This window comes from Heterocephalus glaber, unplaced genomic scaffold (assembly GCF_053883595.1).
Source record: "Heterocephalus glaber isolate CG9 unplaced genomic scaffold, H.glaber_assembly_v1.0 deba00001118, whole genome shotgun sequence".
In the NCBI taxonomy this organism is placed as follows: domain Eukaryota; kingdom Metazoa; phylum Chordata; class Mammalia; order Rodentia; family Bathyergidae; genus Heterocephalus; species Heterocephalus glaber.
The window spans coordinates 2734026-2757879 of record NW_028258196.1 but is presented as its reverse complement, the minus strand read 5'-3'; the positions used below and the strand labels follow the sequence as shown (position 1 = coordinate 2757879).

At 40.0% G+C, this 23854-nt stretch overlaps 1 protein-coding gene and 1 long non-coding RNA gene across 5 annotated transcripts in view; one reads left to right on the top strand and one right to left on the bottom strand.

The window, feature by feature from the left end:
• Window positions 1–9986, bottom strand: part of Arid4a (AT-rich interaction domain 4A) — a 74169-nt gene extending 64183 nt beyond the window's left edge. The window contains exons 1-5 of one of the 4 annotated variants that reach the window (XM_004871104.3): window positions 9850–9986; window positions 9071–9133; window positions 7224–7334; window positions 5685–5750; window positions 4030–4120 (exon numbers count right to left, since the gene is read on the bottom strand). In XM_004871104.3, the coding sequence (XP_004871161.2) occupies window positions 4030–4120; window positions 5685–5750; window positions 7224–7334; window positions 9071–9076 (274 nt within the window). In that variant the 5' untranslated portion in view covers window positions 9077–9133; window positions 9850–9986. Of the gene's footprint in view, window positions 1–4029; window positions 4121–5684; window positions 5751–7223; window positions 7335–9070; window positions 9134–9360; window positions 9417–9756 lie in introns of those variants that run through there. The other 3 variants (XM_004871105.3, XM_021249215.2, XM_021249216.2) reach the window with 3 other exon arrangements.
• Window positions 9987–10430: 444 nt separating this feature from the next.
• On the top strand, window positions 10431–22352 carry LOC101705173 (uncharacterized). Its single transcript, XR_206336.4, has 4 exons — window positions 10431–10594; window positions 11128–11220; window positions 11363–11409; window positions 22177–22352. It is a non-coding gene; the product is annotated as an uncharacterized LOC101705173 (long non-coding RNA).
• Window positions 22353–23854: the final 1502 nt, after the last annotated feature.

Genomic DNA, 23854 nt, shown 5'->3' with positions numbered 1-23854 from the left:
GTATTTTGTCTCAGCAATGAAAGAAAAGTAACTAAGACAGTCTGAATCTTAAAAAGTATTTCTTCTTACAAAAATATTAACATAAAGCTGGGTGTGGTGGCACATGCCTATATTCCAAGCACTCAGGAGGCTGGGCCATGAGCCTTGAGTTCAAGGCCAGCCTGGGCTACATAAGAGAGTTCAAGGCCAGCAGGAACCACATAGCGAGACCTGTCTCACAACAAAACAAAATAAAATAACAAAAGAAAAAAATTAATATAAATGATAGAACAGAGTGTAGAGTTAAACTTTAAATATCATGAATGTATATACATACATTTTATATGTGGATTGCGGACAGTTTTTCTTTCACATTTTCCTTATTTTTCAAACACAGTGTGCTAATTTTATTATATAAAAAGCCAAAAGAAGAATATGTTCAAAATGTCTTGTTAACAGTTTGTATTTAGCAGGTGTTAATGGAAATATTCAAGTGGAGATATTAATTCTTATCTCAATTTTAACACCTTTTGAACGCCTGGACAGGTAACAGTTCCACATATTACAAATTAATTCAACAATCAAACCTGTCAAATCAATAAACTATTGAAGCACTGTTGTGTGATAAAGAAAATATTTTTAATATCTCAAAACACAAAAAAGGTTCCTATGTGCTGTGGCTTATTTATTGTTTGATACGGAGAGTAAGGTGTTATTAGATTTTAAATTTTTAAAAACTAAATCATAATAGATCCATAATCTCTTTTAAACAGGTCATTCAGCTAAACAGACGAGAAATACCCACTTTATATAAGAAATTGAGTATCAATAACTAATTATAACCTTACATCATTAAACACCACAACTATTACTTGATCCAAACCCAGCAGTGTGGTACCTTCTTTTGTTTACTTTTAATACTGTAATATAACTTTAGAGATCTCATGAAATCAACAAGGTCACAGAGGTCATTAATACTTTGCATAATTCTACCTATATTTTGCCAGGTGTTAGAAATGAAGCAAGTTCCAGAAAAGAGCAATTAAACCCAGCGGGTAGTAAGTGCCCAATAAAAGAAAAGTATAAAAAATTCACAAACTGTAAGAGATTGCACATTTGACATCCCTATGAACCAACCAGTCATAATAAGCTCATTGTACTCTGATCATTCTCCACGCTGTCCACATCCATCAAATACATAAATGCTACAGCAGAGTGAGAGACTGTGCATACAAAAGTGGACCATGACTCAAAATCTTAAATTTTGCCAAAACAATCTCATTCATGCACGCAATTAGAAAAAGTATTTAATACTTTTTTTTTGGTACAAGGGATCGAACTTGGGACCTTGCACTTTTGAGGCAGGCAGCAGCACCACTGAGCTAAAGCCCTAGCCCAATACTTTTTTTTTTTTTTACAGTGCAGGGCCTTGTGCATGCTAGGAAAGTACTCTACTATCAAGCTGCACCTCTTTCTGTATGTCTTTGTTTTGCCAAACTAAGGATTGAACCCAGAGCCATGCTAGGAAAGAATCTAGCACTGAACTACATCCCTGCATTTTTTTACTTTATGTTAAGCCAGTGTCTCATTAAGTTGTCCAGAAAGTATTGAACTTGTGACGCTCCTGCTTCAGCTTCCCAAGTAGCTGGCATTATAAGCATGCACCACCATCCCTACCCCAATCCTCTTTATTATTTTAAGTTTTCCACCCAAATGAGCCTTGTTTTCCACGGGGAGTCTGTCTGCCAAGTGTGTATGACTTGTATCAGAACTGCCCCAAAAGCTTCTTGCATCACCATCCCCAGCCAGACTGAGTTAGACAGGTTTGGATCCTCAGATGTTCAGTTTTCAAAGCAAGTAAACTAATTCTTATGTACACTAATGCGCGATACCTCAATTATAAGCAGTTTAGACTCTAAGTAGTTTGAGAATAAGAATCATACAATTTCTTCTGTAATTACCCAACACGCAGAAGCACCGCAGAGAATGCTCAGTAGCAAGTGGTTTTCAGAAATGCTCTAATGCCACTGATATGGAGAATGGAGATCATTATTCATCATCAAATGATTATTTTGGGACACAGAAATCCAGAATGTGAAAACCCAAAGGCACTGCTTCTCCACAACCTGAATGAGACATCAGTAAAGCTTCGCAAAGAATATGAGCGCAACCCGAGGAGGAGGGGTGTCATGCGGGAGGCAGTGTTAGTTCCTGAGTAGACACCATTTAGGTTCTCATGATTCTGCACAGATCCTCTCCTCTAACTTTTTTTTCTTTTTTTTTGCATTTTTGAGACAGGGTCTCTCGCTACATAGTTCAGGCTGGCCTTGAACTCACTATGTAGCCCAGGATGGCCTCAAACTTAGTGATCCTCCTACTTCAGCCTCCTGAGTGCTGGGATTACAGCATGTTGCTTTCAAAATATTTAGAGTAACACTGTAACAATGATGTCATTGACCTATGCTTTCTAAGTACCATCGTACCTGACTCAGTTGTGAAATTTTAACCAGTCCCTTGCTTAATACAGCAAAATCAGGTTTACTTAATCTCTACTAATTAAAATTAAGCTTAGTTTTATAATCTGTAACAACTTGCCAGCCAACTAAGAGTACTAAAAAATACATAATTCAGAATGGTACCATTGTAAACCAATAACTTCTAGGTCTCAGGAGAATAAAAAAGGGTAGAGAAAAGCAGTTATGGCAGATTGCTACTACAAATAAAAGGCACAGAGTAGACATAGGAAGTACACATTTTTGGGGGTACTGGGGCTCAAACTCAGGACCTTGAACTTGTGATGGCAGGCGGCGGCACCAGTGAGCTAAAATCCCTGGCCCCAGAAAGTACAATTTTACAGAGACATCCTTTTTTTTTTTTTGGTACTGCAGATCAAACTCAGGACCTTGTGTTTGCAAGGCAGGCGATGGCACCACTGAGTTAAATCCCTGGCCCAGGATGTACAATTTTAAACCAAACTGCACTTCTCTTATGTTTGACCATCAATTGATGAGAAATGATCTTTACTCAAAACAACAAATTAAGTAAACTAAAAGGTCATCCTTTTCCTTGACAAGGAAATTACAACACTGTAATGATACACACCACTCATGCTAGGATTTAGCTATAAAACAATGCTACAGGCGTCCAGTATAAAACAAAGTATGGGATGTCATCCATAGGACCTTGTGTTTTAAAAGTACTGAGACGTCTGGAAATGTGAGTAACTGCTATTCTCATCAGCATAATGATAATGAGTAGTTAAGTACTATTTTCAAGTTTTAATTTTACACATATTTTGACACTTGTTGCTTCTCACTGAAGTTTTTGAAGCCAGTATAAACTTAAACATGGCATATTATGAATGCATTTACATTAACAGGATATATATTTTCTTAGAACTCTTACTAGGCAAGCCTACTCTGTACTGATAATCAAAAATCAAGCGATAGGCTGGGGATTTAGCTCAGTGGCGCTGAGCCTGCCTCACAAGCACAAGGTCCTGAGCTCAATACCCAGTAAAAAAAAAAAAAAATAATCAAGCTATAATCTCCTGCGTCTGAATCTACCTCAGCCATAATATTTTTTTAAGTCTATAAATTCTGATGTAACACCTAACTTACTTTTATATAAGACTGCATAGTCACAGCATCTATACAATCTTAATTGCAATTCCAAAGGAAGTAGAGGTTTAATTACGGTCCTACTGACTTTTCTTACAGAAGTACATTTTGGGTGAAACACATACAAATGGCCAGGTTACTATAAGAGATTTTTCTCCCTTGCAACAAGATCTTGCTACACAGCTCACAGCAACCCACCTGCCTTAGCCACCCAAGTGCTGGTATTACTGGCATGCATCACCACGCTGGGTAAGGTAACTGTTTTTGTTTCCACCAGGGTATCCTGAAAATTTTAGCCAAGTGTAGCCAGTGGGCTGACAGGAAAGAATTTGTGGTTCTCTGCCAATACAATGCCTCAGTGTATCCAGAAAATAGGGGTCACACACAACCTCCAAATCCAATCTGCGTGTTTAACCACACAGCTACTCACCCACGGTATACCAGCTAGCATCTGTCAACTTGCTGACAACGGCTTCCTGAAAGGACCCGTCAGGCGCTCTCGTTTCAACAATTGCTCCAACCTGAAATGCAAACCCCAAACATCCTCACCAATTTTAAACAAACTGAATCATTCTCACCAACTACAACTGGGTAAGAAAAACAATACGTAAGATATTTCTTCCCTACTCTGGCTTAGACCTTTATCATTTATAGTGCTCAGTTCTTCATTACATAACTTGAGCCACAAGGCGCTTCGGCAAAATGGCATAAGTAAGGTACTTATTATTTTACAAATTGAAAATTGTGGCTCAGAAAAGTAAAATAATTTGCACAGGGTAAAATCCAGTCTCTTAAATTATACTGTCTTCAAGAAACTTAACCCTAAGAACTGTAAAAACCTCTGAGTGTGGTGGTGCTATAATCCTAGCACTCAAGAGGCTCAGGCAAGAGGTTTGTTGAGTTCAAGGCTAGCCTGGGATATACAGCCAGACCCTGTCTAAGAAAAACAAAAAGCAGGGCCAGGGATTTAGCTCAGTGGTTCTGCTGCCTGCCTCGCAAGCTGAGGTCCCAAGTTTGATTCCCGGTACCAAAAAAAAAGAAAAACAAAAAGCACAAAACCATAAGATGACCAAAACAGACTTCTTTTTCTTTTATAGAAATATTGAATACTGCATGTAGCATTTGTATTTAAGGAACCTTTTAGAAAAAGGTTCACCTGGAGACAGAGGTATGAAAGAGCTGACTTCCTTTCAGCTTTCAGATCTCTATATATCAGTTTTAACTGAAGGGGATCTCTGACACAACAAAGATTCAATACATGAAGAAATGGCCAGAAGTGGATGAAAAACATACCATATAAATTCATTAAAGTGAGCTATGAAATGAGCATCACTTACTTGGCAAATGAGAATAACAGGAGATTAAAGCTTATGGTACTGGTTATATAACTTAGCAGCTATCACCTAAGACAGGCCAACATGAAAATCAAAGATATTCAGCCCAAGAATTCAAAACTAAAAGCAAATGAAAACATTTAATTACATTAAACCACCCTGTTGTAAACTGATATTCTTAAACTAAAGATACAACTAAAGATACAATCATTGCAATATAATTTATACTAACTACACAAATACTGCACTTGTATTTTTACTTTAACATTCTGATAAAATTTTATGTACAAATATAAGTCAGTGAATTACAGTATGAGGCTATGACTCATTATTTTAGATTTCAAACTGTACAACCTAAGTATTATTCTTAGAATTTTGTTGTTGATGCTGTTTTCTGAGTCAGGGTCTCACTGTATAGTTCAGGCTGGCCTTGAACTCCCAGTGATCCTCTTGCCTCTACCTCCTCAGTGCTAGGATTACAGACGTGTGCCACTACACCCAGATAGAATTTTTTTATTGGTGTTTTTGTGACACACGGTAAATATATTCATCTGGGAGCTTTGCTACACATATACTTCTCATCTTAATCACCCTTCCCCAACTTTCCTCTCTTTCTTTCCCCAGATCCCATCCCATTTCTACAAAGTTCACCTCCCTGTTTCTTAACATGGCTCTTTCATATGTTTTGGGTCTCTCATATTAGAGAAACCGTGCAATATATAACCTTTAGTGACTGATTTATTTCACTTACTCTTAAAGGACCCTTGATTTGGTCATCTTGCACCAACTGGGTTGTATTATCCTGTTTCAGGAGTACCTGAAAAACAGTTTTGCACAGTAAGTTGCATGTTACATTTCAAATATTTACAGTAACACTGTAACAATGATGCCATTAACCTATGCTTTCTAAGTACCCTGTGGTTGCCTCTGCTGTAACAGTTATTACATGGCCTTGTTATTTGTATTTATTGTCTCTCATTAACTGTGCGTTCCTCAAGGGGCTGCAGCTCTCTCTTATTACCATATTCCCCAGCAGGTAGCAAATGTCAATGCAGGTTACAGGCATTTACTGAAGGAAGGAACTAAAGATTTATAATCTATAGTGATTACTGTGAAAGTTTAGAATTGCCTTTTGTGCATTTTATCAATAAGTTATATTAAAAGGTTCTGATTGTCACCAAGTATAAAAAAAAAAATCAAACTTTATAGCCAACTTGAAACCAGAGCTCTTCTGGCCCCTAAGACTGAAAAAAGATGAAAACTGGTTCAGGTACAAACCAGTGTGCTTTTCCAATCCTCCTCTCTCCTTTCACATCCTCCCAAATATACAAGGCAATTACCCAAATCAGTAAATTCAAATTTAGTAAGAAAAACAATCATCGTACTGATTTTTGCGAATTCTTTTCTTTTTCGTACTTGGGATGAAACTCAGGTCTTTGCGCTTTCAAAACAGGCGGCGTAAACCAGAGCTAAATCCCCGGCCCTCATCGTACTGATTTTTTTAAAAATAAATGAGCCCCAAAAAAAAGAACAAAAAAAGAAAAGTTAAAATGGTCAGACACTCCAATAAACACTTAGTAACCAAATCTTATACAGTTTGTGTTGTCAAAAGGCTATGTAAGTACTTTATAGCTCTAACATGTTTGGATAAGCATAGGCTACTTTTTTTATTTTTTAAAAATAGGTTGCTTTTTAATCTAAGTAACAAAACTATTAAAATCCGTATTTACATAGAAAAAATTACTGGAAGGAAACAAAGACTGTTATCAGTATTTTTGAGAAATAAGCTTGGGTATAAATCCATTTGGACTTTTTTGTATTCTCAAATAGTGCACAGAAATGTATTAACTTTCACTTTCTTCAGGTCAGAAAAGCATCTTAAAAATAATCTTGAATTATTTTTACTGCTGTCTTGAAAACATGGTTCCCAGTATATTGCTTTAACCTAATTACTGAAATTGCTGCTACCTGAACGTTATGTAAAGGCAGAAAAGAGATTATAACCTAAGTAAGTATTCTACCACAAACAGGAAGGGGCCAAATGAAGGAGTATCATGAACATGAAACTGTGATAGAAGCGTTGTGGAAAAGTTTCTCATTTTGGTTCCTTTTCCATTCTTAGTGTACTTTTCCTTTAAGCTTAGATACATCAATGCTTTTCACACAGTACTGATTCATTTAAAAAAACGTTGACTTGCAGTCTCCCCCTACAGTTACTACAGCTCCAATCCTTTCAACCTGGTTAATAAAACTGTTATCTTAAAGAAAAAAATAAAATCGTATTTATTACCTTGACTTTCACCAGCCTCTTCACCGTCTTGATCTTTGCCTCGCAGAAGGCACCCCGGTACTTGGCACTGACGTCCGTGCCTACGGTCAGGTAGGCAGGCTCGTCAGCCGCCTGGGGAGAGGATGGCCACTGTGAACGTCCTGCAGCTTCTCCCTCCCAGCCTCAAGCAGCATAAAACTTTCCATATTAAGTCATTAGGACATTAACATTATCTGTGCATTAATATAAATCATAATTTGAGAAATGCCCCTCAAGCACTTTATTAACAAGGCTTCATGAATACACTGATTTCCTTATACCATAAAATATTTTTAAATTGTAACTGGAAATTATGAAAAAGAAAATATAGTATTTTTTCCAGATACAAAATGTTTTTAAAAACTCTACAATCTGTGTAAGAAATGGAAATAGAAAAATTATGTTCATATTGTCTCATAAAAGTACTCATTTATAGTATCCTGATAATTGTTTTTAAACTGAAAGATACTGCTATTAAAAACAATACTAGTCCTCACTTCGGAAGCTCACATACTAAAAAAAAAAAAAAAAAAAAATACTAACAATGCATAATTGTTTGATATATCTCATCAAAATAACATTTTGCATACAGTTTATTTGTACAGATAACAAACTAAGTCAGCTGTTTTAGAAAATTTATTGGCTAAAAGCTGCAAATTCAGCTGATGAATGCAGGTACAAAAGCAGGGCTTGAGACTACAGCCATACAGCCAAAATAGCTTTACTAAGAAAAGGCTACTTTCAGCAAACAGCCATGATCAGAACAATACATTGAAAATTAGGAGAAATTTCTTTCTGCCATTCATTTTAATCTTACAGTAAAAAGGATGACTGCCATCTCAGGGTACCTATTTTTTTTTTGAGTTACGTGTACTAACAAGTGCAACTCAACATTACTACGTGCAAAAGTAACACCGTATACTTTTGCTATCCATTTTCAAGTACAAAACAATTGTTCATTTTCCAATATGCTTTCCCAAGATGTATTATTCCAAGAATAGGAAGGCAAGAGAAACTTGCGGAAAATGCTGTATTTTATTTATTTATTTATTTAATTTTTGGTACCGGGGATCGAACTTGGGACCTTGCCCTTGCGAGGCAGGCAGCGGAACCACTGAGCTAAATCCCTGACCCAAAATGTTGTATTTTAGAGCTTAATATTCTGAAACAAAAAATAAAAACAGGCCTTTGGCAAGTATCTGTCCAGAAACATTCAGTGGCCACACACTTCATAGTGCTATGAGAACTTCCTTTCCCTTCCTTTTAAACATTCAGAAGGTGAAGTTTCAGAAATCAGGAAGAATATAAAAATGTCTTGGATAAACGTATGTTTTAAAATACTGAAAAGACCAAATTTAAAGCTAAGTATTATTAGAGCTCAACTACTTAACTACTATAGCCATAGAAGTTTGCTTTGTCCCCAGTATCTCTTTTACTTAATCCACATATTCTCTAAGAAAACCGAATTGACAATGGGGAAGAAAAAAAATTCCAAAAAAAATCCCCCAAAGAATCACCAGCAGGACAAAAGCTTTACTTCTGCAAAGGTTGCTGCCAACACAGGAAGTGTTTTTAAAAAAATAGTAGCCTAATGGACAAGAACGAAAAGGCTGCCTCAGCCTTTCCAAAGTGCTCACTGCTACGGAGAGCTGAAGTGACTGAGCGGAGACAGGTTGGTTTTCCATTCACTTGCCCTCATTTTCTGAAAGCACTGCTTTCTACCGAAACCAATCCCAAGTAACAAAATGACAATCCACTCCAAGGCGCCGCCGGGCTCACGGCTGGCAGAGTCCGGGGCACGAGGTTCGGTGGAGTTGGACTCCACTTACCTTCATTTTCACGGGTGATCTGTGGGGCTCCAGCTCCACGAGTTCTCTTCTCAGTAGCTAGAACTGCAGAAGGGAGGAGAAAGAACAGTCAGTCAACAGCCGGGTGCGATCCGAGAAAGAAAGTAAACAAACGTCCGCGGGGAGGGACTGCAGCCTGGCCGCCCCGGGAGACCCGCTGGGGATAGCAGGGCGCCCCGATCGCCCGCCTCTAGCCCGGCCCAGCCCGCGCTCGCCCCCCGCGGCGGTGCTCCCGGTGTCACGGCGCCATTGCGCCCGCCCTCGCCCCTCACCGTGTCAACGGCGAGCAGCAGGGGCGGCGGCCTGCAGCCGGGGCGCGAGCTCGGGGATCCCGCGGGGCGGGGGCGGGGGCGGGGTGGGGGCGGGGTGGGGGCGGAGGCGACCGGAGCGGAGCGGAGCTCGGCGCAGCGGAGGGGAGGGAGTGGACGCTCCGGGCCGCCGCCTCCCGCCTCGCTCAACTTTTTGTGGAGCGCGGAGCCGCAACGGTGCAGCCTGGCCCGGGTCCCGTTGCGGACGGCGCTGCAGAGTTGGGCGCCGGATCCCCGCGCCGAGCAAACTTGGCGGCGCGGCCAGCCCACAGCCATCTTCCGGGCCGGGAGGCGCTAGGAGCGGCCGCCGCCGCGGCTCCCGTCCGCTCCTCCCCGCGCGCCCTGCAGCCCGCTACTCGCCTCCGAGCTTCAACTGCACCGGGACCCCGGGAAGAGCAGCTGCTACACCGCCTCGCCCATTCAGGACTGTCCGCCTGACCTCTCCCCTCCTACCGGCCGTGGGCCAGGTGCGCGCTGTCAGCCCTCGTGTCCTTCGCCCCTCGGGCCGCCGAGGGCCCCCGTCTTGGCAGCCCCGCTCCCGGCCGCGGCGACAGTTCCTGCACCGGGTTCCCCACTCGCCCCGATTTACTGCCACAATCCACCAAATAACAAGCTGTTGAGCAGACTCGCTTCTACACGAACTACCATTGGCTGATTGTGACGCCCAAAGGCTTCCGATTGGAGCTCACTCCCTGCCGTTCTCATTGGATGTGGCTCTCAAACTTCACGGATTGGTGCGAGAAACAGCCGATAGGACATCTCCCACTTGTGATTGGCTGTATCCGAAGAGTAACGTTATTGGAGAATCATGGATTGAGTAAGCAAATCTTGAGCTATCATTGGTGAAGACAACTCCGGATGTGCTCGACTGAGCACCGATTGGTGCACTGAAGGGTCAGGAAGAGCAGTCCGGCACGAGGATTGGCTTTGGAGTGTCCCATGGAGACGGAACCCAGAACCGCAGCCAGGGGTTTACACGGGGGCGGGGCAGGGTCTTTCCAAGGCGCCTGCGCTGAAGCAGCTTCTCGGCGCCATTTTGTCCCGGCAACGGTGGCCGCAGCTCTATCGTATTTTAAGTTTGTGGCGTGAAGGGAGCAGAGTCGACGTCCGATAGCTCTATCTTAGTGCGAAGCCATCCGCCGTTCACTCCAGTACAGCACCTCGTGACGTTCAGAGGAATCACAGAGCCGTCGAAAAGGTCAATTTCAGGCTGCGGTCGCCCGACTGACGGGGGGGATGGCGCAGCTCTAGCGGCTTTGGCACCGGAAGTGAGCGCGCCGCCGGCAGCCATGGTGAAAGAAAGTTTCCCGGCGGCGGGTGGGGACGCGGTGGGAGGAAAGGGGCGAGGCTTCCTCCGCGGCGGGCGGGAGGCTCGCGTCGTTCCCGTCTCGTGGGACGCCGACACTTCCCCGCCCGAGCGGCGCCTGCTCTTTTGCTTCTGGAGACCTGGCGGGGCGGCGTCCCTTGCGCCGCAGCCTTCGCGCGGTTAGGCTCGGCGCCGTGCGCAGGAGGCTCCCGCCGCTCCCTGGGACCCGCGAGCAGCGGTTCTACAAAGGCCGGGAGCATTTCCGGAGAGAACTCTTCCCGGACTGGACGGACGTGGACCCTGTGCTGTTTGCTGGCTTCCCTGGTTTTATGAGACAAAAACTCGCGTATTGTAAAGTGTTCTTGGTTATTCACTGGAAAGTTAGTTAAGAGTCAAGTAATTGAGACATCAAATGTCGTTGACAGTGCCCACTGACGATGTTTGCCCATCAAGAAGTTATCCTTGACTAAAGCTGAGGGGTTTTTTATTCATTCTTGAAGTAATTTCGAACGTGAAAGGTACGTTGGCATTTGTAGTAAATAGTCACATATGGATAGATGCTTAAAATTTTCTTCAGTACCTTTGTTTTAAGTCCTGATGCTGAATTTGCATAGGGCTCAAAAATAGCGTGATTTAGCAATTTGTGTTTTGTTTTGGCAGTTGTACTGAAGAAAGAAAGGACATCTCAGTGACAGTACTCCAAGGAGGTGAGTCTTAATGTCTCTTAAGAATCTGAGAACTACCACGAAGTTACCAGTAAATACTAGAGTAGAAGGATGGTATTTGAAAGATGTTTTGGTTGGTCAGGGTTCAGATGAATCTATTTAATTAGCTTTCTGATGTGATTTTTTTTTTTTTTTAGCATGCAATTCGGAAATTGGAACGTCCTTGTGGAGTACCTTGGTAGTATTTAGGTTTTTCCCGTGCCTTACAAAAATGATAATTTTAAAAATTATTCAGGAATAGCAAAGAAACTACTTCTAGCTTTAGAATGTGTAGATACGGCCTAGGAATTTTGTGAGGAAGGGTGGTTTAGGACACATTTTTCATCCTTTCTGCCTTGTCTGCAAAATGGCACTAATGGATTTCACCTGACACGGTTGGAATTTGTTACATGAGTTGTTATATGTAAAGTGCTTAGACTGATGTCAAGTATTTAGGAAGCACTTGGGTATTAAATGGTATTATTATGCGTGTGTTATTACCTGAGAGTCATTTCAGGAAATTTAAATCATTATATTGCATTTATATACAGAGCTGTGGCAGAAGCACCTAGATCTTGCTCCCTGAAGGTCATACCAACTTTTCCCAACTCTTTTTTTTCCTAGTTCTTCCCTTCAAGTATCAGATACTATAATCGCTCTCAACTCTGATTGTTCCCTGGGACAAACCTCATGTTTTCTGTTTTGTTTTTGTTCGTACTGTCCTAGCCTTCCCGAATGGCGTTTTATCTCTATATGTTCAAATGCTACCTTTTAAGTAAAGCTTTCTTGAAAGCTTCATAAAGGTGTAAGTACAGCTAATTTCTTCATATTTCCTCCTGCATAATTCCCACCACTTTCTGTGTTCCATTTGAGATTTTTGTTAGCTTTTATGTCCTTCGGTTTAAGAAACCATTCCAGAGAACTGTACCTTGTTCACTTTTGTAAGTTTAGAACATATCACAGGCTTTGGCACTTAGTGGCACTCATTTATGAAATCGAAGTTTATAAAAGGTATAGTCAGCTAAGAGAGAGCGTTTAATGGACAGTGTGGCAGTTCAGTTGTGCTTTGTTGGTGTTTTTACATCCAAGAACACTTCTGTTGGCTACTCAAAATGAGAACACTTGAGGTTTTAGGAGTTGGATCGAGTTGAAGAGCATGTAAGTGATAGAGCACTGGGAGGACTATCCCATAGGTTACGAATTTTTGTTAGAATGTGTTCTTGTATTTAATAGGTAATGTTTTTAACCACCAGAGAGATTGTTTTTCTTATGTACTTGATTTTTCACAGATCTTCCTTCTCATTAGAATATATAGGCCACTTAGCTCAATATATTGGACTCAGAATCTCACTCTCCATGTATATTTTTTAAATCATAGTATCAAAATGCCTCTAAGCGTAAAACTAGGCCAGAGGATAGGAACTGGGTAAGATACTGTGTGAGGACATTTTTTTGATCCTTGGTTGCTATGGTACTGATCAGGGCTTGTCCTTAAGATTTAGAAGAAATGGGAATGATGGGAACTGCAGTTAAAACGGAGTCCCTGAACTCCAGGCCATGTGCTGGTACCAATCTGGGTCTAAGACCCATTAGGAACCAGGCTGCACAGCAGAAGATGAACAGGCAGACAAGCCTCCTGGGTTTGTTTTTGTACTGGGGATCAAACTCAGGACCTTGCGCTTTTGAGGCAGGTGTGGTGCCGCTGAGCTAAATCCCTGGCCCTCCTTGTCTGTATTTGCCACTATTCCTCGCGGCTTGCTTTACAGACTGAGCTCCGCCTCTTTACAGATCAGCTGTGGTACTGGATTCCCACAAGAGTGGAAACCCTACTGTGAATTGCACATTTGAGAGATCTGGGTTGCACGTTCCATTATAACACTCTGAAGTAATAGTAGAAGTCAAGTGCACAATATAATAATAGAAATACAGTAAAGTGCACAGTAAATGTAATGTGCTGAAATCATCCCCAAACCATATCCGAGGAAATATTTTCTTCCTCAAGACTGATCCTGGTGCTAAAAGAGAATAGGCACCACTGAATTAAAATCTAGGTTCATAGTAGGCATTCATGGAGCTAAAGAGGCAGTTATGTACTCCTAGCTGAAAATTTTTCAGAATTTTTACAGTAACTCAGCAGGACTTTGGATTGAATAAGCATCCTAATATAGAAGCACTAGATTTAAAAACCAGATGTGTGTCTTCTAATCATAACTCTTACTGGCTGTGACCCAGGATACATCATTGTGTGAATTTTTGCTTTCACAGAATGAGTTTTATAGGGCTAAGGTATTTACAAATCTTAATATTATAAGATTATAATCTTATATAACAATAATCCCATCCAATTCCTGTTTTTACTTCTCATGTTTATCTGTCCCTATAAGTCTGTTACTTAACTCTTAAAAATGAAAATATTCAGAGGGATTTAGCACTTGCCTCAAAAGTGCAAGGCCCTGAGTGGAGGGGGGTTCAGACACTGAGTTGAAGATTTTAGGACTTAAGGAAGTTGTTGATGTTCATATTGCTTAGGATCAAGTTCTATCAAGTTCTGATGTTCTGTCTATTTACTGTTTTCATGTACCAAGGGTTTTTTGTGGTGCTGGGATGGAAACCAGGGCCTTGCAGATGATAGGCAAGTGCTCTACCACTGAGCTACATCCCCAGCCCCTATTTATCAATAGTTCTATTGTTACTTAGCTTTTTTAGATACCAGCTGAGCAAGATTACTGGTTGTGAAGCGTCTGTCGTATATACTGTTTAGTTGCTTCAGTATATTCTCCTGTAATTGATTTTTTAGAAAACTCTAGTGTGATACACAAAATTGTTTCCTGACATCTTATGGATCTCAGCTTGCTTTTGGGGGGAAGCAGTGGAAGAACTAAATAATTCTTCACATCTGTTTGCTACTTTTGTGTTTACTAGGCACTTTGATACAGTGCTGTATCCTTAAGTGTTGATACAAATTCATTAGTACATGAACACAGGGCTCTGAATTGTTTCCACAGGTTTGGAAGGGAAGTTAAAGTAGTCATGAGAGAGGGATTTGTTTTTATTTTTTGTTTTATTGTTTTTTGGTCAGTTTTTGGCATGTGTGTTTGATAATATGTACTGAGTCTGCCAGTTCTAACATCCCACTTAGAGGTTTATATATATTTGTATTTAGGGTTACCTCAAATCCTACAGCAAGCAAAAGTGTTTATATAATTCTCATGGCTTAGATCTTGGTCCCTGGGGAAAGGGATTTTATATGAAGGAGCTTAACAAAATGAAAAGCCATCTTCCTGTTTCTTTTGTGTATTGTGTGATACTGCCTTTAAGGTCTTAAAATCGCCCAGACTTTGGTAAACCAAGGCAAACTTCTGTTGTTTTCCTCCTGTTTTTGAAGTTCTGCATTTTGTTACTTAGTCATGAACAAGTGGTCTTTTCCCAGTAAATACCAACTTATACCACAAAACCAGCTTTTCTGTGCTGCTGTGAACTTCCTGTTTTGTCACATTTCCATTTAGGGGAAAGAGTGGATTTTAGAGTAGGCTAACTTTAATTTCATGCTTAAAGATTCTTCTGAAATTCACTTTGGAAGCTCTCCAGATGTCTAAAGGGAGAGGGAGGAAAATGACATGCCATGTCTCCATAAAGTCGTTTGTCAGAAAGCTTCATTTGGCTCTGTGTCAGGGTTGCTAGGAAGGAAGAGAAACTTTCTGCTGTCAGAAATTTTAAGTCTATGACTTTCCAACATTGTAACTTGCCTTTAGGGTTCCCATGGTAAATATGGTTGAGTTTGTGAATGAACTGTATTCTAGCCTTTGAAGACAGGATGTGTTCACTTCTAGTTAGTAGATTTTTCTTAAGGAAATTTGTGAGGACTGTATTCAGCTGCATTGGTTCATTTACAGTAGACAGGCCAAAGTTCATATGTTAATTAGAATAGAAATTGGCTACAGTCTCAATGTGGGCCATCTTCTGCATGAAAGTTGGGGTGAAGCCATTTTAAGAACCTTTTGCAATCAAAGTTGTGAGTAAATAGAACATTTAGTTATAAATGATGAATTGTCACATTTTACAAAGTGAATTCTTAATTATGTGTTAATGGAATGTGTAGGTAGAACATGCTTTCACGGTAAACCTGAATCATACTAACATTGCTTCTGAGGGAACCTTGGGATACCATTTTTTTCGGTGGTAGAACCAAGCTCTTCCATAATTTTTTTTTTAAACCAAAGTGACCTTGGGCTGCTTTTAGTCAGAGCTATTTCTCCCTTTCTTGACATATCAGTCAAATAAGAAAGATAATTGTTTTATTACAAGTTTCTTCTTCATTAGCGCCCTGGCCCAGTCCACCTTTATGTTGGAAAAGTTCTCCTCTAACACTTGGGTTGCCGTATTTGGAGATCTGATGTTGCATTGTAAATATGTGAATCTACTGTAAGTTTACCAGATACTTCTTTTTTTCCATCTACTAATGTGTTATTTCTGAAACACATACAGTATTTCTCATATGAAAATGAAAAAAGCTTTTCCTAAATACCCATCGTCCTCTACTGACTTATCCTGTTTTGCTTTATACGAGAAGTATCATCACTTAAACCTTAAGTTTACCTTTCTTTTTCTTTTTTTTTTTTTCGGTACTGGGGATTGAACTTGGGTCCTTGCGCTTGCGCAGCAGGTGGCGAAACCACTGAGCTAAATCCCTGGCCCAAGTTTACCTTTCTGTTGCCTTTCATTTATTTTTTTTTCCTGAGACTAGGCCTCATTGTAGTTCAGGCTGGCTTTGCACCTGGGGCAGTTCTCCTGCCTCAGTCTCCCATACCCAGCCCTGTTCTCCTTACCAAACGGGCACCACTCCAGACCTAGTAAATTCAAATCTCTGGAGAATTCATATGCTGGTGTTTGAACCAGTTTCATTAACATTGATTGCATACATTCCCAATATCATCTAAATTCTAGTCTTTTATTTTGAGAAAGGGTCTTCTGTGTAGCACAGGCTGGCCTTGAACTCACCTTCAGCCTTGTGAGTGTTGGGATTGCAGGTGTGCACCACCACACCCAGCTTGTTCATGCTGTTGTTTATTATTGGTATGTCAGACCTTTTTTCCTACTAATTATTGACAGGATTGATATGGATTATAAAATGGTGTCTGCTTTTGTTGCCAGTGCAAGAATTGTTTTAATGTTTTAAATAATCTTGGTAATGTGACACATTACAGGCATCCAAATGTTTTCTTTGCATTTTTACTGTCACTAGATTACTGCTGACTTTCAAACCTATCAAAGATATGTTAGCATCTGTATACCTCTAATTTTTATATAACATGTCTCTAACTCTCATTTGTATTTCCTTAGTGCTCTTAATCATACTCCCATATTACATTGCACTTTGAATCCTGTTGAGTTTTCCCTAGGAGGGGAAAAATAGTGCAAATCACACATTTTGAAGACAAATTCAACATGTGTAAGTAAGGAACAACAAACAGTCTATATATAAATCATATTACACTTGCATTCACTTTAAGAGATGTTAATGTATCGCTGGAAGGATACACGTACAGTGATTACATCTTGAATTGGTGGGGTGGTCAAGAAGAAACCTCGTATCATTGAGTTCAAGTATACAGTACATTATATAACAATGGATAAAATCTCTAGAAACTCTGAAAATATTTTGGGTTATGGAAATACGGGTGGCTCTAATCTTTGTGCTCTTGTTACTGTTTTTAACTTGCCCTAATTGGGGTATAAACGTAGTATTTTCCAAGTATATATAAGGCTTCTGAAATTATTCTGTAATCTAAAGGGCAAGATTCATTGTGGCAGAACCCCCTTGCTAGGCTTAGAGTGGGCTGCAGTATAGAGCAGGCATTTCCCCCCCATAATTGGCCACAATATACTTGGAGCCAGACCAAAGCCTACAAGTCTCACTGGAGCATGTTGTATAGTGTGGAGGCTAGTACAGCTTACCCACCAGTGGCTACCTCGGAGATCTAAGCCCTGGTGTGTGAAGCTGCAGGGCTCCTAAATGAGATAACATCCCAGCTGAGGACCTTACCCGGTGGCTCCAAACCACATTCCATCCTAGAGCTGCCCCTTCTTTGTAGCTTACTAGTTAACCATGGCCTACCTTTGGTCTGTTCTGCTCTTTTCATAAGAATGCCGTATCCCCCTTTTACAAGCCTTGTCTTTGTCAGCTGGTATCACCAGATGCCATGCATATCCCCCTACCCTATTCTTACCCATGCTTGTGTAATCAGTAAATACAAACGGTCCTGGTTGCTTGGGGTCTTTGCCATGTGCTTGATGTGGTCCATCCCAGTTCCCTGCTATTTAAGTCTTGTTTCCTTGTCTTTTCTCCTTGCATCATGTTGCCACACAGAAGATCAAGACTCTCCACCAGGGCTTTTGTTAATTCATATTCTCTATTTCCTGTGTCCTGTCAGTAGTTCTCATAGGTAGTTAATGGTTCTCATGGGCATTGATATTGAACAAAAAATGGATAAATTTTTGAATTAAAATTGAAACCCCTCTCAAAAAAACCGAATGCCCCTTTACCCAAACTGTAAAATAAGATAATGTTCTAATGTAAACAGTGGGTTTACCCAGTGGCCTTAGAGCCTTGTAACAGAAAGGATCCCAGCTGGCATGTTAGTGTGCTCAATGCTCAACTGAATTAAAAGGGCAGTGCCATGTATTTCAGTATTTTCTATACAGCAGGCATTTTTTAAAAGTATGGTTTATTGCAATACAAATATAGGAAAATTCTCCTTTATGTACATTCCCATGAATTTTGACTTACACATTTTTATGATGAAATCATACCAATATATGACATTTCCATCATGGCAAAAAATTGCCTTTGGGGTCGGGGGTTTAGCTCAGTGGTTCCGCCACCTGCCTTGCAAGCACAAGGACCTGAGTGTGATCCCCAGTCCCCACCCCCAAAATTACCTTGTGCTTAATTTCTTCTTCCTACCCTCAAGAATCACTGCTGTATTTTCTGATCCTATAGTTTTCCAGTTCCAAGATGTCCCATGTTGGATTCATGCAAGATGTATGGATTATACAGCCTAAGCTTTCATCTCATTTAGATGAATAATAACTGCCAGGCTGCTTTCCAGGGCAGCTGTGCTGCTTCACTTTGCACACGCAGTGATGTACTACCACTGGTGATCCTCATCCTCAACAGTGCTTGGTGGGGTCAGTCTCTAGCATTGTACACTTTCTAAAGATGAGTGGCATCTCACTGTAAGTTTAATTTGCATTTCCCTAACAAATAGTGATGAGTATCTTTTCACACACGTTTGCCATCTGTGTAACTTCTTTAGTGAATTGTCTGGCTCAGCTATTGCCCATTTTTTAAAACTGGGCTGTTTCATACTCTTTAATATTGAAATTCCTCTATATATCTTGGTCACAAGACCTTTGTCAGAGGTGATTTGCAAGTATTTTCCTTCAGTTCTCCTTGTTATTTTTTTTTTTTGGTACCAGGGATCGAACTTGGGACCTTGCGCTTGCGAGGCAGGCGCTTGAACCACTGAGCTAAATCCTCAGGCCCACCTTGTTATTCTCTTAATGTTCTTAGAAGAGCAGAAGCTTTTAATTTTGGTGAAATCGTGTCCATTTTTTATAAGTTGTTTTGTATTTTGAGTTATATATTGGTTTCTAATTACTTTTGAATTAATTTTTGTAATGTATAAGGATAGAGTTGGAGAGTTTTATTTTTCTCCTGCATATATCTAAATATTCCACCGCCATTACTTTCACATTTTCTTGGGCTAATGTTAAGTAATGAAATTGTTTCATGCTACAGAACATTAAAACTAAAGAAATAAGGATAAAAACAGTTACATCCTCAATTCATAACTGAGTGCTGAAATATTGTTTCCTTGTCAAAATATCACTAGCACCAGGTTTGACAAGTTACCAAGCTGACGAATACTGAAGTATGACTTGTTTGTTAAGTTTTTGGAGGACTGAGAGGTAAGCTTAATGGTTCCGTCCTTGCCTAGCATCCTCATGGTGTTGAGTTTCATCCAGCGTGGCAAAAAATAAAATAAATTTAAAAATCCCCATTTTTCTAGCATACACTGTATAGAAGGTCTTGGTAACAGATAGTATTTGGAGTTTTCTAATTCTGCTTTTCCAATATAAATTTTAGAAGCAGGCCATTGGTTGTCACCTCCCATTAATAGAAGCCACTTGGGAAACTGATTAGGTTTCTACTGAATCTATAAATTACGTTGAGGAAACTTGGCCTCCCAAGCCTCAGTCATCTGATTACTTTAGTTGTTTTCACCCATTCAGTAATTAGCAATGTAAAGTTTTTAAAGGGTGGGGGAATGGGGATTTAGCTCGGTGGTGCCATGCCAGCCGAGGTCCTGCGTTCGGAGGTCCTGCGTTCGGAGGTCCTGCGTTCGATCACTGGTACTGAGAAGAAAAAAAAGGGGGTTTGGGGATGTACCTTAGGGACAAGGTCCTGGGTTCAGTCTTCAATGCCTGAATTTCCACTTATGTTGCCATTTTTAAATAAGTGAAGAAATGAGGTGATGGGTATGAGGTCACACAGTGTCAAAGATAGATGAAACCTCCAGCAATTAATACCCTGGCTTTATTGCTAGTTTTCTTAAACTGTTATGGTTATAGTGGGGTAAGCCTTAGGTACTTTTAGCAAGAAGAATCTCCTTCCCTAAAATAGTTGATGCCTTCGTTTTATACAGTAGTACCTCAGGACTTGTTCATTGGTTCCAGTACAAAAAATAAATATGAAATGAACTCTTCAGGCTGGAAGGTGCTACAAGTTACTAGGCAGTCAGTCAATGCCAAGTAAGTTGGAGCTTGCTCAGTGAACACCAGACATGAATACCAGGACAAAGTGCGTAACGTAGCAAATTTGACAAGTTTCAAAGCAGTCAAATTACCAAGATTATCATTATATTTCCTGAGCTTCAGTTTTCCAGATCTATTTAGATGATAAAAATCACAGTCCTTTTAATGTTGAAATCTTCAGCCAGGTGTAGTGATGTATTGCCTATAATCCCATCACTCAGGAGGCTGAGGCAGGACAGCCACAAGTTTCAACTCACCCTGGGCTACACAGTGAGTTCAAGGCCAGCAGGAACTACCCTATCTCAAGAACCCAAAAAATAAAAATAATAGACTCAGATCAGTACATTTCTGAAGCAGTGTCCTTGTGATAGTATACTTTTCTCTGTAGTTAATATGAATTATAATAGAAATACATATTAAAGTCTCATTGGTTATAGGCAACTACAGTCTTATTTCACATTCTGGAATTTGTTCAAAGGAAGAGATTGACATCTTAAGTTGGAAACATGTAAAGGGCTTTTGGTGGGGAGAAATGTGACAACTGTTTAGAGAGCTTTGACAGGTTGGCGAGAGACCGTAGGAAAAACCCATTAAATACCCCACTAAGGTGTGGTCAGTGGCACAATGGATAACACATCTGACTACAGGTCAGAAATAACCCACTAATATACTATTGTCAACCACCTGGTCTTTTAATTATTTGTCCCAGTAAACTAATAGTTTGTGAAGCATTTGTTTCTCAGATTAAGACATAGGTTATCTTTTTTTTTTTTTTTTTTTAAGTAGATTGTCTAGAATAGGCATCCTCGTTTATGTTTATTCAGAACCTGCCTCACTGTCATGTGCACTACAAGTTGCAATTTGGAAACTTTACTGTATTGAAATCTTGACAGTTCATAGTTGTTGAAAACTGATGTTCTTTCCCAAACACTGGTTACTGCAGTAGCCTTTTTAATATGTAAAAGGAGGAAAAAAGCCCCTAAGGCCAAAGGTAGTTTTTTCAAAAAGTCATTGTACAGAGCTGGGGATTTAGCTCAGTGGTTTCATTGCCTGCTGTGCAAGCGCAAGGACCCAAGTTCGATCCCCAGTACCAAAAAAAAAAGAGGTCATTGTACAAATCCTTCTGTTAAATTAAAACTAAGCTTTGCTGTTTTCTCTTCAAAATGTGATGGTACAAGAAAGGTGTTAAATGAAGGGGTAGTATTACAGGGGAGCATTTTCAATTGCAAAGGTTAAAAAGTTATATTTATAATTTTGATGTTTTATTTTTATAGGGAAGATTTTTCTCCCCTACAATTGGAAATCATTTTGCCATTCAAGAAACAATTTTAGGGGAGAAAAATCTTTTTAAAAACCCACAAAGAAATAGCCTAGGCCTGTCGATAAGTGGATTTAATAGATTACTGCAGAAAAGTTAAATGTAGGTCAGATCTGGATTCCATTTCCAAAAGTAAGAAATTTAATAGACAAACCAGCCCATGCCTGCAGTATCCTAGCAACTCTTGAGAGGCTGAGGCAGGAGGATCATAAATTGGAGCCCAGCCTGAGCTGCTTAGCAAGACCCTCTCAAAAAAAAAAAACAAAACGGCTGGGGATGTAGCTCTGTGCAAAACGCTCTGGATTCAGTGCCCAGTATTGGGGGGGGGGGGAGCAAGAAAAACACAAAAAAAGAGAGAAATGATATTAAGAGATAGTGTTGTACGCAAACATTTTCATTTCATTTGGGGGTTGCTTATCAGCATAAAATGACAAATTTATAATCTTTTTCTTTTTGTTTTTGTTTTTTTGGTACCAGGGATCAGACTCGGGACCTTGTGCTTCCGAAGCAGGTGGCAGAACCACTGAGCTAAATCCCTGGGCCCCAAATTTATAATCTTAATTTGCTGCTTGTTATATGAAGATTCTAATGTTTCAGTTAAACAGATTGATGATCTATGACTTTTTATTTTTTAGATGCATTTGTGATAGAAATACAAGCAAATGGATGACAGTCTTATGAGATAAGTGCTTTTGTACTCCAGAATTCATTTTGTTATATGGAAGAGCCAAAACAGAACTTTGTTCTTTAAAACTTTTTTTTTTTTTTTCTTTTTAGGTACCAGGATCAAGATGACTTGTACAGCAAAAAGGTAATCTTAATCTTATAATAAATTTTATATTCATGCCAAAGTATAACCGTTAACCTGAAGCTAGATTAATCTTGTGTATACATTAATCTTTAGTACATATGAAAATCATTTTTTCTAATAGCTATATGGAGCTAGTTATTGCTTAGTTTTACATTTATCAGGTATTACGGCATCTACAGTAGCTATAATTGGCTTAGCTGCTCAAAATTAGGTTTTAGGACAGCCATATGGAATCTTTTTATACTTCATCATATTTAAGTGATTTTTTTCCCTTTTTTTTGGTATTGGGGATTGAACTCAGGACCTTGGACTTGTGAGGCAGGCGCAGTGCCCCTGACTTAAATCCCTGGCCTCAAAATTAGTTTTTAGGGGGCTGGGGATGTAGCTCAGTGGTTCCACCGCCTGCCTCACAAGCACAAGGACCTGAGTTTGATCCCTGGTACCAAAGGTTTTAGAACCAGGCTGTTGTTTTGTTTTTTGAGACAAGGGTTTCACTATGTAGTTCAGCCTGTCACTGAAGTATCACTATGTAGCCCAAGGCTTGCCTGGAACCCATACCAGTTTCCCTACCTCAGCCTCCTGAGTGCTGGAATTACAGGTGCATCCCGTCATGCCTGGCTTCAGTCTTACTTTTAAACAGCGTTATTACCTATAGTGATAGAAACTGAAGAATAGTTACACCAACAGCACAGTTACACATGATTTGTGTGCTAGTCAAACTTTGGAACTTTAGTATAGGACTGATCATAGACTAGCTTAGGCATAGTGGTCTTCTGTCTGGAAACAAACTAAAAATTTAGTATTGTTTGGGTATTTTTTATCTTTGCTACATATCAGTTGTAAAAAGATTTTTACTGTGTTAGTCCTAATAATACTGGTTTAAAGTTGTATCATAGTGAGCTATTCAAGTATAATGATTTGCTATTTTAACTACACAGATGCACAAAGTCCAGCAATACTTTGTAGCTAAACTCAGTGATCAGTACCTTCTTTGGAGGAGAAGTCTGAATGGAGTAAATATGCATAAACCCAATAATGAATGTATACTTGGCCAGAGTTCAAATCATCTGTTTCTGCTGTGAGTACTGCTGTTCAGGTTGTAACACCTGTTCCTTTAAGCTTACTCATGTAGGAACAATTCTCTCTACACAGCACTTTCACATATGTGTATGTGTGTGTGCTTGCGCATGGTAAGGGGGAGCAAACTCAGGGCCTCACACATGCTAAGCAAGCAAGTGCTCCACCACTGAACTGTACCCCTACCCTGTATGTATTACTTAGTTTGGACCTAAAGGCTATTTAATTTTAAGTGACAGGATATAGAAACTTTATTGATTCTTCAAACTCCTCCTACTCACAATAATAAAGGAAAAGAACAAAAACACTGACTCTTTATTAGCTTTTCCTTTCACTGGAAAGAAATTACCCAACAGAAGCAACTTAAGAGAGGTGTATTTTTGGCTCACAGTTTCAATGCGTTTGATCCATGGCTGGCTGGCTCC